This window comes from Doryrhamphus excisus, chromosome 15 (assembly GCF_030265055.1).
Source record: "Doryrhamphus excisus isolate RoL2022-K1 chromosome 15, RoL_Dexc_1.0, whole genome shotgun sequence".
In the NCBI taxonomy this organism is placed as follows: domain Eukaryota; kingdom Metazoa; phylum Chordata; class Actinopteri; order Syngnathiformes; family Syngnathidae; genus Doryrhamphus; species Doryrhamphus excisus.
In genome coordinates, this window is record NC_080480.1 from 13,062,479 (window position 1) to 13,078,428 (window position 15,950).

The 15,950-nt window shown below is 40.7% G+C and overlaps 3 protein-coding genes across 3 annotated transcripts; 1 reads left to right on the forward strand and 2 right to left on the reverse strand.

Moving 5' to 3' along the window:
* Nucleotides 1-72: 72 nt before the first annotated feature.
* Nucleotides 73-5,424, reverse strand: trim35-13 (tripartite motif containing 35-13). The gene is made up of 6 exons (XM_058050290.1): nt 5,130-5,424; nt 3,075-3,170; nt 2,148-2,378; nt 2,046-2,068; nt 1,839-1,957; nt 73-652 (listed from the first exon to the last, which is right to left on the reverse strand). The coding sequence occupies exons 1-6, from the start codon at nt 5,337-5,339 to the stop codon at nt 117-119; spliced, it is 1,215 nt and encodes a 404-aa protein (XP_057906273.1). The 5' UTR covers nt 5,340-5,424; the 3' UTR covers nt 73-116.
* A 3,453-nt stretch (nt 5,425-8,877) lies between these two features.
* vac14 (vac14 homolog (S. cerevisiae)) lies at nt 8,878-12,073 on the reverse strand. The gene has a single exon (XM_058050267.1). It carries the CDS (start codon nt 11,877-11,879, stop codon nt 9,540-9,542), a length of 2,340 nt encoding a protein of 779 aa, XP_057906250.1. The 5' UTR covers nt 11,880-12,073; the 3' UTR covers nt 8,878-9,539.
* Nucleotides 12,074-12,729: 656 nt separating this feature from the next.
* On the forward strand, nt 12,730-15,888 carry LOC131103768 (zinc finger protein 25-like). Its single transcript, XM_058050293.1, has 4 exons — nt 12,730-13,183; nt 14,540-14,637; nt 14,769-14,844; nt 14,925-15,888. The coding sequence occupies exons 1-4, from the start codon at nt 12,910-12,912 to the stop codon at nt 15,476-15,478; spliced, it is 1,002 nt and encodes a 333-aa protein (XP_057906276.1). The 5' UTR covers nt 12,730-12,909; the 3' UTR covers nt 15,479-15,888.
* Nucleotides 15,889-15,950: the final 62 nt, after the last annotated feature.

A 15,950-nucleotide genomic window follows, 5' to 3' on the forward strand; every position in this document is an offset into this window, starting at 1 on the left:
GCTTGTAAAGCAAAATGATCAATATGTCAATAAAACGCAAAGCTGGTACAGTTATTCCACTTTATTCCCATTATCTATTCCCGTAATTCTTCGTCACTTTTCAACTTTCCGTGGCTTCAGTCCGTTGAAAGATTTATCTTTGCCGGCAGGATTTTCAGCGGATGCTCCTTACAGGCCGTGCAAAAGTAAGGAAAGGCTTTTGGGGTAATGACATCATTGAAGGTGTACAGCGGCACTCTCTCGACGGGGTCATAAAAGGTCACCTTTCCTCGGTCCATGTCCAAAAGCACCCTGATCACATCCGGCTTGGTCGTCATATTGAGCGGCTCCCAAGGCGCCGTGCAGGCTTTGTGCTCGCCGTTTCGAAAGCGTATCGTCCAGAATCCTTCACCGGGCGTGAGCACGTGCTTGCCCTTCCTGTTGATGGACTCGCTGGCCACGCCCACCACCCAATAGGTGTTCTTCTTCACCTCCACGCTCCAGCTGTGGCGCCCGGAAGAGTAACCCTCGGCGCCCAGCATCTCCGCGCTGATATCGAAACGTTCCGGGTTGTTTGGAACCTTGAAGTTCTGCGTGGAGTTTTGAACCACCATCAGGTCCTCGGATAGGATGAAGCAGTTGGCCGCCGTGTTGGGATCCACGATGACTGGACCTTATGATGAAAAAGAGGCCATATTGTTAAAGTTTTAGGGAAATAATCTTGGAAAGGGCTGCACGGTGTTCGAGTGTTTAGCGGGTAGACCTCACAGCTAGAAGACCCGAGTTCAATTCCACCCTCGGCCATGTCTGTGTGGAGTTTGCATGTTCTCCCCGTGCATGCGTGGGTTTTCTCCCGGTACTCTGGTTTCCTCCCACATTCCAAAAACATGCTAGGTTAATTGGTGACTCCAAATTGTCCATAGCAAGTGGTTAGCACGCAGGTCTCACAGCTAGAAGACCCGAGTTCAATTCCACCCTCGGCCATGTCTGTGTGGAGTTTGCATGTTCTCCCCGTGCATGCGTGGGTTTTCTCCGGGTACTCCGGTTTCCTCCCACATTCCAAAAACATGCTAGGTTAATTGGCGACTCCAAATTGTCCATAGGTATGAATGTGAGTGTGAATGGTTGTTTGTCTATATGTGCCCTGTGATTGGCTGGCGACCAGTCCAGGGTGTACCCCGCCTCTCGCCTGAAGACAGCTGGGATAGGCTCCAGCATCCCCTGCGACCCTCGTGAGGATAAGCGGTAGAAAATGAATGAATGAATGAAAGGATACTATTATGCTGATTTTCCGACCCTTTATATTGAGTAGTGGACTCCTATAGAGCAGCTACACACAATAACCTTTCTAGATCTTCTACCCCGCCTTTCTCACAAAAACAGCTGGGATAGGCTCCAACGACCCTCGTGAGGATAAGTGGTAGAAAATGAATGAATGTGAGAAAGAGTGATTCACTGTTATGGGAATTAATGCCCACTTCTCATAGTATTAGGAAGACTTATTTAAATTTTATATATAAATTGAATGGAAAACCCTGTTAAATGTATAAATGACCCTAAATTCCCTGTTAAATGACATTACTTCATGAATTCCCATGGATAGTAAACATGTACAAGTCTTCTCAGCACCATTGTATTTTAATGACTGTTGTTTTGCACCCCTAAAGGGTTAAAACCGTTGGTGTTCGGGCCTGCCTCCACCTTAGAGGATACATTCTGTGGATCCTACACCATCCTTTCACACTATACCTGGTCTATTTAGTCTTTGAGTGTAAATTCACCAACTTCGCGATGGATTCAATGCCCTAAGAAGGCATGGATGAGTGAGAATATTCGCAGGCATTTGTTAAAGGACTCACTGTATTTGACTATTTTCTTCATTTTCTCCCAAACTTGATATTTGAGTCTTCCAAGATGCTTCGCCACATCAATCAGCGCACCAGAAAGCAATTCTGGCTCAAATGAATTGATCCAGGTTCTGTAAATACACGGTATAGTTATAGTTATAGTTATATTATAGTTATCTTGTGTACCGTGAGATAAGTAAGTCTTTAAATCAAACGTACCTTCTGATGATTTCTTTGTAATTCTGAAAACAACAACAAAAACAATCCTCACTGCATTGTTTTCGACAGTTATATATACAAAATATGTTGATGGAATCGTACTTTAAGAAATGGGATGTCTTGTGTTTTCATCTCCTGTTCCACCAAGCGGATCACATTAGAGAGCGACGCCATCTCCTCGTTCATCTCCTCGATGCTATGCTGGATCATCAGGTTCTTCTGAGCCTCCTCGGCTTTCAATGCGGAGAGCCTGGCTTCCTCCTGCTCCTTCAGGAAGCGATGGAGCGCCTCGAATTCCGCTTTGATCTGAGTCTCTGTGTGTTCTGCCTGGCACTGCGTGAGAAGATTAGAGTGACAGGTCAGTTGCATGCTCACGTTTATGGTAATGGTAATGGTTTAATTTCATTTGAACATGCATCAAATTACAATTGAATGCATCACGTAATGAGTTCACAGTTCCACATGTCCAAAAGGAGTAGGAAGAAGCAAAGCTTAATAAATCCTACCCCTCCATCTGGTACTTTTACAATCAGTAACTGTTACATTTGTTCACTTCCTGCATTTTTAAGAAAATTAAATTAAATTAAATTAAATTAAATTAAATTAAATTAAATTAAATTAAATTAAATTAAATTAAATTAAATTAAATTAAATTAAATTAAATTAAATATTATTATTAATCAATTATTAAATTAATTACTTTAAATTAATTAATCAATTTTAATTTAATTTAATGTAAAGTTTTTTCATTTTATTTTATTTTTTTATCACGTACCAAGCTTTTTGATTGGATTTAGGTGGCAAAAACAATACAGAACTATATTTTCCTGTCTTGTTAGCACCCCTATGGTTGAGGCAGTTAACTTTCATTAATAGATGACCTCATGTACAGTATACACAGTGTATGGACATATGTTTTTTTTATGTAAAGTTTATAAAGTTATCCTCCCATTCAGTGTGGAAGTGGTACATTTTTACCTTAGTTTTTAGTTTACAATTTCCATGAGATAGCTGTGTTTGGAACCGTACCTTGACATGCTCGACCATGTCTTCACACACCATTTTGGCCGTTTTGTACAGCTGCAGCTTCTCCTTCAAAGGCCGCAGGGCACCCCTCAGCTCCTCCTATAGAACCAATCGACGGGTAAAACATAATTGAGATTAATTGAAATCTATCAGTCTGTAAAAGGTTATAAAGCCATTTTCTAAAGCTTTGGGGCTCCAGCAAAACACAGTGAGAGCCATTATCCACAAATGGTGAAAACATGGAACGGTGGTGAACATTCCCAGGAGTGGCCGATCAACAAAATGACACCATTTTAGAATGTGGGAGGAAACCGGAGTACTCGGAGAAAACCCACACATGCACGAAGAGAACATGCAAACTCCACACAGAGATGGCCGAGGGTGGAATTGAACTCGGGTCTCCTAGCTATGAGGCCTGTACGCTAACCACTTGGTGACCATGCAGCCTTTAACCGTGACAAACACTTTCTCACACCACTGTACAGTAAATGTATCACCTTATGATATTATTACACATTTGATTATCATTTTTATTCATTCAGACTTGTATTGAAATGAGATGTCAAGGTGAAATTTGAGTATAAACTATCTTATACTTGATTTTAAATGAGGTTTGATGACAAGAAAATATACTCCAGAACTGTATGCAACTGTAAGCATTTGTACCTTTTGCTTTGGTGGGCCACATATAACAATATGGCAGACCCAATCTGGCCCCAGCGCCTTGAGTTGGACACTTGTGCTTTAATACAAGGTCATTGCGGCATGTGGCGTGGAACGTGAATGAAGATGCCATGATGTGATGGCGCCTCATAAATGGATGACATCTGTGACGAAGGCTGAGGCTGGGCGACCTGATGACAAGCGTAAACCTAAACTCACTCAGCTTTGGGGCCAAGCGTGTATTCTTTTCACATTCGTACCGCAAGTCTTGCGAGAGGCGGGCGGACGGACGGGCGGACGGGTGGGTATGCAGCAGAATGGAAGCAGTATCATAAAAACCTGCAGGGGGTCTCAAGTTTCAGGCCCCATGCGGCAACAGTCGACCAAAAATATACATCTATTATTAGAATGTGAATTATCTCTGCTAAACATCAACATGAATATTCCAGAAAGTCAATAGCAGTGGGAAGGAAAAAGCCATAACATATTAAATTAATAAATTAAATTAAAAAAATATTGAATTAAAAAAGAATAAGAAGTTTGAGGAAAATATAAAAATTGTTTAATTAAAAATACAAATATAAATCTATCATTAGAATGTGAATTATCTCTGCTAAACATCAACATTAATATTCCAGAAAGTCAATAGCAGTGGGAAGGAAAAAGCTATAACATATTAAATTAATAAATTAAATAAAAAAATATATTGAATTAAAAAAAAGAATAAGAAGTTTGAAGAAAATAATAAAATTATTTCATTAAAAATAAAAATGTACATCTATTATTAGAATGTGTATTATCTCTGCTAAACATCAACATGAATATTCAGGAAAGTCAATAGCAGTGGGAAGGAGAAAGCCATAAAATATTAAATTAATAAATTAAATAAAAAATATATTGAATTTTAAAAAAAGAATAAGAAGTTTGAAGAAAATATTTAAATGATTTAATTAAAAATAAAAATATACAGAATAGATATAAACATCAACATTAATATTCCAAAAAGTCAATAGCAGTGGGCAGGAAAAAGCCATAACATATTAAATTAATAAATTAAATTGAAAAAAATTGAATTAAAAAAAAAGAATAAGAAGTTTGAGGAAAATATTAAAATTATTTAATTAAAAATAAAAATACATAAAATAAATGTTAACAAAATTAAATAAAAGCAATGAATAAAACAGTAATCACAAACAACAAAAAATAATTTCAACTAATTCTTTTTAAATATAATATTATATATATATGTCATAATTACATTGAAAAATGCATAATATACTGTCAATCAAACCTACAAATATTTGACCCATAATTTTCCATCCATCATTGCTAGAGTGTGTCAATAACACCATTATTGATTATTGGTACTAATGTGGCTGACGTGGCTTTGCTTACCTTACAGTCATGAGCTCCTTCTCCAATGGGATACAGCCTGTGTCCTCTGTGGGCTGCGGCCTTCCCACACATTCCACAAATGGGCTCCAGGTCTTCCAAGCAGAAGAGCGTGAACTTCTCCCCGTGTTCGGCGCAAGCCTCTGGGTCTCTCTTGCTCCTGTCGTCTGTCACGAAGGCCTCATGGGCCCTCTCCAGCACCATCTGATCCATGGAGGTAAGAAAGGAAATCGGGCACTTGTGGGTCCTGTGAGACAATGTGGACGCTATTAAGCGGACGGGAAGAGGTCACCGGGTAGGTGAGCATGTCCGGCAGCCATGAGCAAGACAGGAAAATATCAGAGGGGCCCCTCCCACTCCCTGACCCCCACCCTCCCCCATGCAGGACAACCTCAGACTTTAAGCCCAGAAATAAGTGTTAATACCCAAGCTCCCAGAGGCATATCTCATGTCGGGCCGCGTTGTTTGACTATGCATGTTTGCATGTTGCACGTTCTCAAATAAACACTGCACGTCTAAATAGAACAAAAGGGCTTACTTACAAGCTAGTGTGTCACGGCTCGCAAAGCCTGAGAAAGACAGCGGGGGGAAGAATTGATGACGCCGAAATATTTGAACTCAGTAACGACATGATCCCCTTCGTGATATTCGAGATGCATGTTGAAAATCATACAAATAAATAATAATAATTAACACGTCACATAATTGATAATTGATACATTGATTATCCAATCCAATGCACTTAATTTATATAGCACGTTTTATAAACAGTTTCCAAAGTGCTGCACAGACTAGTAAAATAAAAAGTCAAAATAAAATACAATAAATAAAGGTACAAATTGAATTTAATCAAAAACTAAAAGATCAAATCAGAAATAAAATAGTAAAATAGATATTAAAATATTAAAAACAAGCAAAGCAATAAAAGTATAAAAACAATTAAAATAAAAAAATAATAATAAATTAAATTAAGATTATTAATTAAGATTAAAAAATTGCTTGCATTTAAAAAATTTAATAATTAATAATTATTCAAAGATTGAATAAGATTTCATTATAATTAAGTTAATTATATAGTATTATTTATGAAATACTTTTATATATTTTTATAATTAATAAAATAAAAAATTGTGATTTGAGATTGTATTTAAATGTAATTTAATTTAATAAATATATAAATATATAAATATATAAATATATAAATATATAAATATATAAATATATAAATATATAAATATATAAATATATAAATGTGTAAATATATAAATATATAAATATATAAATATATAAATATATAAATATATAAATATATAAATATATAAATAAAGTGATTATATTAACTAGGGATGTCCAATACTGGCCTTTTTGCCAAAAACTGATATTGTCCAACTCTCAATTTCCGATTAAAATAAAATAAAATAAAATAAAATAAAATAAAATAAAATAAAATAAAATAAAATAAAATAAAATAAAATAAAATAAAATAAAATAAAATAAACAATTTCTAATACCGATACAGGTATCGTGATTGGGAAAAAATCTGATCTAGATTTCAACTGCATTTTTATGCTGATATCTGTACCGATAATTATCAGACATCCCTAGTAGTAGTAGTAGTAATGTGAAAATATGACAATGTTCATTTTTCATGATGGGGGGGGGGGGGTAATCTGATACCGATATCAACCAATGTCACTGATATCGGGCCAATAATTAGCAGACATCCCAAATATTAATATGAATTAAATTCTACAAACCTTTCTACAAACATGACTTATTTGACTCTAAAATAATTTCATTAAAAATATGATGTAATGATAACTTCTAACATATAATATACTGCATTATGCTGATAGCTGGTTCCTGATCACATGAAGATGCGCATTACTGTCCTAATTTGAACTGTAATATAGTATTATGTTGTGGGAGCAAATTACTAGAACTAAAATAGGCCGCAAACATGTGGAGTTGAAATCTTCCAGGGAGGGGGGGGATACAATCCTGCCAGTAGTGCAGTGTATAACATGATTGAGTTTCCCTCACAAGTGCTATTTTAAGACACCCAGTCCGCTGTCAAAGCAGGCAGGTGAGGCCACAAACAATGTGAAGTGTATTTGTGGCGACTTCAACTATTTACTACGACTCTTGTTGTTGTCATTGGAGTAGACTGATGCTACGCTATGGTGCATGTCTCCTATAGGAATAGTCCTACTGCATTCTGCCGGTGAAAGCTTAATCTCCCCCTCATCCTCACGGACCAAATGAGTCATCTATATAGTCTTGTCCACACCAGCGAGAGGGCGGCGGTTCAGAGTTAATGGGGGGGAGCTGCTAACTGACGGGAGTCAACAGATGCCTACTCAGATGCCATGCTAAATTGGTAGTACCCCCCCCCCCCATGCAAGTCACCCTTTTAACATGCATTCTTGTGCTATAACATCATTTAGACGTCAATAAGTGTCCAGGTTCCACAATAGTGTATTGTTCAAAATATGATGGGCGGGCTTATCTAGCTAGGGGGCGGGTCAGAGGGCGGTAACATGTTCATACGTGACGTCATGACAACTGGAACTTCAAAAGAAAGTGAGAGAGATGATACATTTGATACGTTTGATGCTGTGCTGCATGGCGACCGAGTGGTTAGCACGCAGGCCTCACAGCTAGGAGACCCCAGTTCAATTCCACCCTCGGCCATCTCTGTGTGGAGTTTGCATGTTCTCCCCATGCATGCGTGGTTTTTTTTCCAGGTACTCCGGTTTCCTCCCACATTCCAAAAACATGCTAGGTTAATTAGCGACTCCAAATTGTCCATAGGTATGAATGTGAGTGTGAATGGTTGTTTGTCTATATGTGCCCTGTGATTGGCTGGCCACCAGGCCAGGGTGTACCCCACCTCTCGCTTGAAGACAGCTGGGATAGGCTCCAGCACCCCCCACGACCCTTGTGAGGATAAGCAGTAGAAAATGAATGAATGAATGTTTGGTGCTGAGAAGCAGTCTCTACGGGAGGGGTGGGCAAGATTTTTGACTTGGGTTAAACAATTTGGCGAGGGGGGGGGCTATATATAGGTGGCATCAAGCAAAATGACTTGCATTAAAAAAAATTTAAACATTCCAATGTAGGTATACTATAAATATTTCGTTCATTCATTCAATCGCAGGGGTGATGGAGCCTATCCCAGCTGTCTTCGGGCAAGATGTGGGGTACACCCTGGACTGGTGGCCAGCCAATCACAGGGCACATATAGACAAACAACCATTCACACTCACATTCATACCTATGGACAATTTGGAGTCGCTAATTAACTTAGCATGTTTTTGGAATGTGGGAGAAAACCGGAGTACCCGGAGAAAACCCACGCATGCACGGGGAGAACATGCAAACTCCACACAGAGATGGCCGAGGGTGGAATTGAACCCTGGTCCTTTAGCTATGAGGTCTGCGTGCTAACTACTCGACCGCCGTGCAGCCTCCCATAATATTATTATCATTATTAATAGCGTAAATACTATAAATATTTCAACCTTTTGTTGTTAATGAGCACTTTTGTTTCATTGTATTTTTTTAAAAGTGCCGCAAGCCAATAAAAAACAAGCCCCCCCCCCACGGCAGTACATAGATGAACATGCAACTATGTTTTCCCTTGGGGCTTCATAAATCTTAATAGGAGAAAACAAGACAGTTGAACCGTCGACACTCGCTCAACCCGTCTTTCCGGATTTTTATTTGCAAGTCGTATGAAGAAAAAAAAAAACACATGTTCACCGTGTTGACTTTATTAATGATTTTTCACATCACTGATATCCAACACAGTGCCTTGAAGAAACATATATTGTAGTTAGCGGTTGTTAGCTTAGCTGCAGTAGCAAGAAAGATATGTAACAACAAACGGCATACCAAGAATGTATGCAAGAGATTTAAAAAAAAAAAAAAAAATCCAACTACGTCAAAGCTCTCGAACATGTGAGCTTTTGCATGCGGCTCACATGACAATACAGCATCGTCGTCGCCATGACACCGTGTCAATACAATAATGTGCTTTCACAAGGACTATGTAGCATGAAATGTGTTTCACTTGAAATGAAAGAAAAAAATTCATACATATAAATACACCTCCTGACAGGAAGTCACATGATCAGATTGTATTGCATCATACCGTGAGCTGTTTTTTTCAAGCACAGTGTACAATAATACTAATATTATAATTGAAAATAGAAAGAGCTCTCAATAATAAACATTGAAGATCAAACTCATATAATATATTTAATTTATTGTATGATTTTAAATAAATTAAAAAATCAGTACTTCATTAATCGTGAATTAATCTGAGTTGAAATGAGTGTATTTACATAACATTCTTATTACAGTGTAAGCTCCATTATGTTAGTTAATTAACACTTTGTGGTTTCTGCCTCACATCAGCTTCCGGTCAGGCAGCTCGGACGCCCGTCCGGAACGTTGGTGCCGCACTTCCAGGTGTTTGCTCTGCACGCTGTCGAAATGCAGCAGGAGTTCGGCGTAATCCACTTGGGCCTGCGATGCCCACTTGGCGGCGGGCTTGCGCTTGGCGTCCATGTACTTGGACTCGTCCACCGTCCTCATGAGCTCCGGGTTGGGGACGCACTGCAGGCGATGCGAGAGCAGCTGGAAGGCCTGGCTCTGAGGGAGGAGCATGAGGAGGCCGTAGAGAGCCTTGATCAGGTAGGGGTTGTTCTCCACATCCAGCAGCTGCAGGCGCAGGTACGTGAAGATGGGACTCTCGATGAGCTGCACCAGCTTGTCCACTTCCATTAAGAAGTCCACCGTCACCTCCAGATCGCCGAACTTCTGAATGAGATCATACGCGTGTTGGTAGTTCTGCGTGAGGAAACAGAGCGACACGGTGGCGACGGGGTTGTGGCACCAGGATCGGTACAGGCAGCAGAAGAGCGAGCAGCTCTCCGCCGTGCGTAGATCTTTCAGCTGATTACGCAACTGGAAGAGCTCAGCGGATGTGAGCAGGATGGTGTTGAGCGTCTGCACCATAGTGGAAGCGAACTTGAGGTCTTCCTCCTTAAGCAGGATATCCGCCATGGAGTGGAAGATGTTCTCGGCGTGGAGCAGCAAGCAGAGCTGGCGGATAATGAAAGCGCCTCTGCTCTCCAGGAGCTTCCTCTCGGTGCTGAAACGTTTCAGAAGGTTGATCATGAACTTGTAGAAGTACGAGTTCATGCTAGGGGTCGACGGGGAGGATTCGGATGTTTTGGCGCCTGGCTTGCTACCATCTGGCACCTTGAGCTCCACACCATCGCAGGTGACTGTTAGATCCGTCTGTCCGGCTGGAGAAGATGCAATCTCTGCTAAGACCTCCAGATCTTTAAGTATCACCTCATCTGACTCGTCTGACAGCGTCTTGAGCAGCATCGGGAACAGGCTATCCGTGTGGCGGAACATTTTACGCGGCGTCTTAATATAGAGATGGTACAGCCACTTGAGCACGGCGATGCGGGTCATCATACCGGTGGAGGTGTCATGGAGATGGCGGTCCAACACCTGCACGATTCCATCCAGGTCCAGAGTCACCTGAGATCTGTCGGTGCTCGCCGGAGCGAAGAAGCTAATATTGCTAAAACTGACAGTTCCCTGTGATGCGTTGAGCGTATCGCCGCTGTCGGGCTCCGCCTTGCTGAGACTATCTTCTCTGGACGGGGACTCGGTGCTCTTCTCGTCCTCGTCATCATCATCATCATCTTCAGGGGTGACAAGTTTCATGAGGCTGTGGTTGCAGGCGCTCGCAGCTTCTTTCGTGTTCTTCTTCCTGTCGTCGTACGAAAGGCAAGGAAGTACGGCGGTGAGGATACCGGAGGAATACGGCAGAACTACTCGTCCCGCAAGCTGGATGAACTCCCTCATCCAAGTCATGGCCGTCAGCTGGATGAGATCATTGGTGATCTTGGCCTCATCCGCTACCTGACAGTGTATAACCAGGATGTTGGCCATCTCTGCAAACTTCACACTGGACGGCGTTTTCTTAATCTCTTTCAGGAACTCCCCGAGAACCACTTCGCAGGTTCTGCGGATCTCCTTGCTGTTGTCGCCTAAGATCTGAAAAAGACCGTCAAGGATTTCCGGGAGGTAGTCAAGTAAGTTGATATCGGGTACCGACTCCAGAACGTGAATCCAGGAGATGATGAACTGTCGGGCATATTGATTGTTGGAATAAATTCGCTCCCGAAGCAAAGGGACAAACGCAACTAAGTCGAACTTGTTGCTTTCTGTCACAATGTCTTTCAGGAGTCGGTCCAGAAGCTCGGACCCGCTCTTGACATTGGGGTCCGGGTCTGCTGCAAGCTTACTGAGTCCATCAAAAAGCAGGTTAAAATGGGGCAGAACAGCCCCCCTGGCCACCTTAACGATGTTATACAGAGCCTCGCATGCGTAGTAACGCAAACGGCTGTCCGAGTCATTAAAACAAGTAAGTACAGGCTCAATTAGCTCTTTCAGATACAAACCAGAGTCCTTCCCCAACGCGATGGAGCAAGCAGCCAGGCCTATCAGCCCCCCTTTGCGGCTGTGCGGGTGCTGAGAAAGCGCAAACTCCGAGGCCAGAATTTGAATCACGTGACGGATCTGCGTGGAGTTGTTTTGAGCCACGAACTCCCGTACCAGTTTCTCGATTTCCAGTGCCGCTACTTTCCTCTTCTCGTACAGTTTATCATTGAGAGCCCTTACGATGTTGGGCGTCAATGGCGAAAAGTCCTTCTCTGTGTTCATTGTCGCGGCGGTGGTCCAAACAAGCTGTCTTTTAATGTTTTATTCCTGTTAAAGACTACCGAATAAAGCGATAAAATGATTTCATTTACATGAAATGATGCGAAAAAACGATCTCTTGACAGAACCAGGAAGCGGCAAGTAAATGCAACGCAGCTGACCGGTTGTTTCCGCCGGAAGTGTGTTACTGTTATTCTTCTTCTTTTGGTTTAATGGCGGACTTTTAAAAAAGGTGCACACCGCCATCTACTGTACCAGAGTATGCAACTACAGCCATGTAGCTTATTTTCTATTAATTCAGCTAGTGAGAAAGACGAAAATAATAATAACTGTAATATTCTAATCATATATATTATTTTATTACGTCACTGATTTACGATAAATTCTTAGCAAAAACGATCTTGAGCGTTGCTTTTACCGGAAATACGTCACCGATTATTACCGTGTGCCATAGCGCTAGATTTGGTATCAATCCGATACCAAGTCAATACACAGCCGATATCGATACCGATACTTTGTGAAAAAATTAAGCAATCTGAATCAATCAACATCTGAATTAACGGTTATGGTCTTTTTGTGATTTAACTTTTAGATTATTAATCAGTTAAAATTCAATTTTACAGTTTATAAGTCAATATAAAGTACATTATTAGCACAATTATCACCCGACAATCAATATTATAAAAGATGTAAAACAAATAATTTGTTAAAGTAGTATAGATCTTACATTTTGAATGAAACCGCTGCAGTTGAACTGGAAACCTGCTGAATCCTAATTATTGATCTTTTCCATGGGTATCGATTAATATTGATACCAACGTTGGAATCGGTATTTGGATCGATCATCCAGCCACTACCGACTATTCTCATAATCTGATTGGTTGACGCTCGTTTTGAACTAGTAGCCTTGATGTTAGCTGCTTCCGTGTGATTGTTTAATGAAACTTGCATTGTACACTCATTTATTTCTTATTAATTCTTACTTCCGGAAACGTCTTTAGTCATAGAGAAACGTTTGGAATAGACGAACGCGATGGAGTTGACTGATTCTCTCCAATCAAAGCTTTCCACCATCATGGACACAATGGTAATGCCCGCCTTGGCAGAGCTCTGCAAGGTGGTGGGTGAAGAAACGGCCGAGCTTCGTTTGGAACTGGCCCGGCTTCGGACTCTTAACACGGCCCTGACAGAGAAGGTCAACAAGCTGGATAATGGGTCGACTGGTGCCGGAAGTGTCGCCTCCAATTCGAGGATAAAATGTGCTGTGGCCGTTCAAACTGAACAAACAGTGGAAGCCAATGCAGACGGTACCAAGTGATTACTTTCATCCTGAATATCAGGGGTGTTTACAAATGGGACAGTCGGCGAACTTCCCTTCAGAGAATATAATACGGTTGGGACCTCTTCTATTTTATGAAAAAGTCATATATTTTTTTAGAAGTGGTATTTTTACAGTATTTTCAAATGTGTATCCTCAAGCATGGTATAGGGGGTCCCCAGCCATACATGTATTTTAAAAAATAATATACAGCTTCGTCTCGGCCATAAGTCAACTGGGGTAGGCTCCAGCGACCCTCGTGAGAATAAGCGGTATAGAAAATGAATTATTGGACGCATAGTAGTTAAGTGGTTAGTGTGTTGGCCACACAGTCAGTGTCTACGTCTCGGCCAGAAGTCAACTGGGGTAGGCTCCAGCATACCTGTGTCCCTCGTTAGGATAAGCGGTATAGAAAATTAATTATTGGACGTATGCATGGTGGATAAGTGGTTAGCGTGTTGGCCACACAGTCAGCGTCTGCATCTCGGCCAGAAGTTAACTGGGGTAGACTCCAGCATACCCGCGACCCTCGTGGGGATAAGCGGTATAGAAAATGTATTATTGGATGCATGGTTGATAAGTGGTTAGCATGTTGGCCACACAGTCAGCATCTGCGTTTTGGCCAGAAGTCAACTGTGGTAGACTCTAGCATACCCGCGACCCTTGTGAGGATAAGCGGTATAGAAAATGTATTATTGGACGCATAGTAGTTAAGTGGTTAGCGTGTTGGCCACACAGTCAGCGTCTGCATCTCGGCCAGAAGTTAACTGGGGTAGACTCCAGCATACCTGCGACCCTCGTGGGGATAAGCGGTATAGAAAATTAATTATTGTACGCATGGTGGATAAGTGGTTAGCATATTAGCCACACAGTCAGCATGTGCGTTTTGGCCAGAAGTCAACTGGGGTAGGCACCAGCATACCGGCGACCCCCGTGAGGATAAGCGGTATAGAAAATTAATTATTATTATACATGAGTAGCGACTTGTCCCGCGTTGTTAGACGGTCCTTGAAAGCACCACCTAATTTTTTCCCACAAAGTTAAGATGAGTGCTAATGAGCAAATTTTCGGCGGTACACCTCTCTTAGAAGCAAACTCCAGGCTTGTACTGGTGGTCTGTATTCATTTAGTGCTGTTAATTTGATGTTATGTAATGTTTTACATAGGTTTTGTGTTAAATCTTTTGGGGGGACTAGCTAGCACGCTGTTAATGCTATTTGGATCCACTCTAATCTTCAGCTATGGTCACTGTGACCAAAATCTGCCAATATCGAACTACTCAATTAATTAAGATTATCCGGTGACTGTATTCATTTATGTGGCTTTTGTGAACGTCCAACTTCAGATGGAGACATAAGAGAGGAATTGTGTCTTCGCCTGTGGAAAGAAAGATACCATTGTAGTCAGAAGGAAGACAATTCCACATCTCAGCAAGGAGAAAAGGTGAGATATGTTTCATATAAGACTCATTGTGCTACTACGTCCACTATTTGAGGAAACAATTGCAGAGTCCTTTTTTTCTCCTAAAAAAAGCTTAGAATTGCATTTTACAGCACTTTTATTGTGTTTTGCAGGGTGTGATGTCTAAATTTCCTGTGGTTCATATCAAAAGGGACACTCATATCAGTGACATTGCCAACCATCCAAAAGGTACAATAAAAAGGTGGCATAACTAATTAGAATTTTTAGATGCACATTTGGTTTTTTCTTATTGTATTTCTGTGTAACAGAACAGCAAGAAGAAACAAAAGGCGATCTCAACATGGAGGTGGATAAGTCACCGCAAAAGAGTTTTGAGTTGGACGGTTCAGCAGATTTCTATGTAGACACGGAGGACAACTCTAACACCAACCAAAAATTTTCCTGTGACCAATGTGGCCTGGTGTTTTTTAACAAGGGAACACTGACTCTACACCAAAAACAGCACATCATCAACACCACCTTCTGCTTCAAATGCAAAAAGCAATTCCTGCACTCAACTAATCTGAAATCTCACGTATGCCAGCCTCAAATCTCTTTTGTTGACGCTACAAAAACCTGCGAGGTGTGCGGTAAGACATTTAGCAGCCCTTCTGGTTTAGAGATGCACAAAGTGGTTCACACTGGGGCAAGGCCTTTTGTGTGCTCCTTCTGCGGGAAAGGATTCACACAAAAGGGCAACATGAAAAATCACATGCGAATCCATACGGGCAAGAAACTATTTCACTGTACTCAATGTGACATGTCATTCATGCAGAGTGTTCAACTTAAACATCATTCATTGTTGCATCATGGCAGCAGTTAAACAGTCCAACACAGGGAGGTCTTTTAACGTCTAATTTTTCCAACTTTACTTTGCTATTTTGAAAAAAAAAACTGTTTATACAGTTATTAACGATCAGTTGGGAATTTTATTAAATCAAGCTTTTGTATTTCACTTTAAAAATGTCATTTAATTATACATTTAAAAAACTATCGTTGACTTGAAGTTAATACACAGCGTTAACGAGCGCTTAATATCAGGAAGTTATATAAACAGGAAGTGTTACGTTGATTTGTGCAATTTGATTGGTTCAGCTACCGGAAGTACGTCTCCAGCTACATTCACAAGGCTAACGTCGAAAGCTTGAAGTGTCATGCACTTTTATGTTCATGTAATTCTGCTTATACTGTTTTGTAATTGAAGTTTGTAATAAAATATATATTTTTAAAAAAGGCTTGAAGTGTCATGTCGATTTGTGCAATTGGATTGGTTCAGCTACCGGAAGTACGTCCCC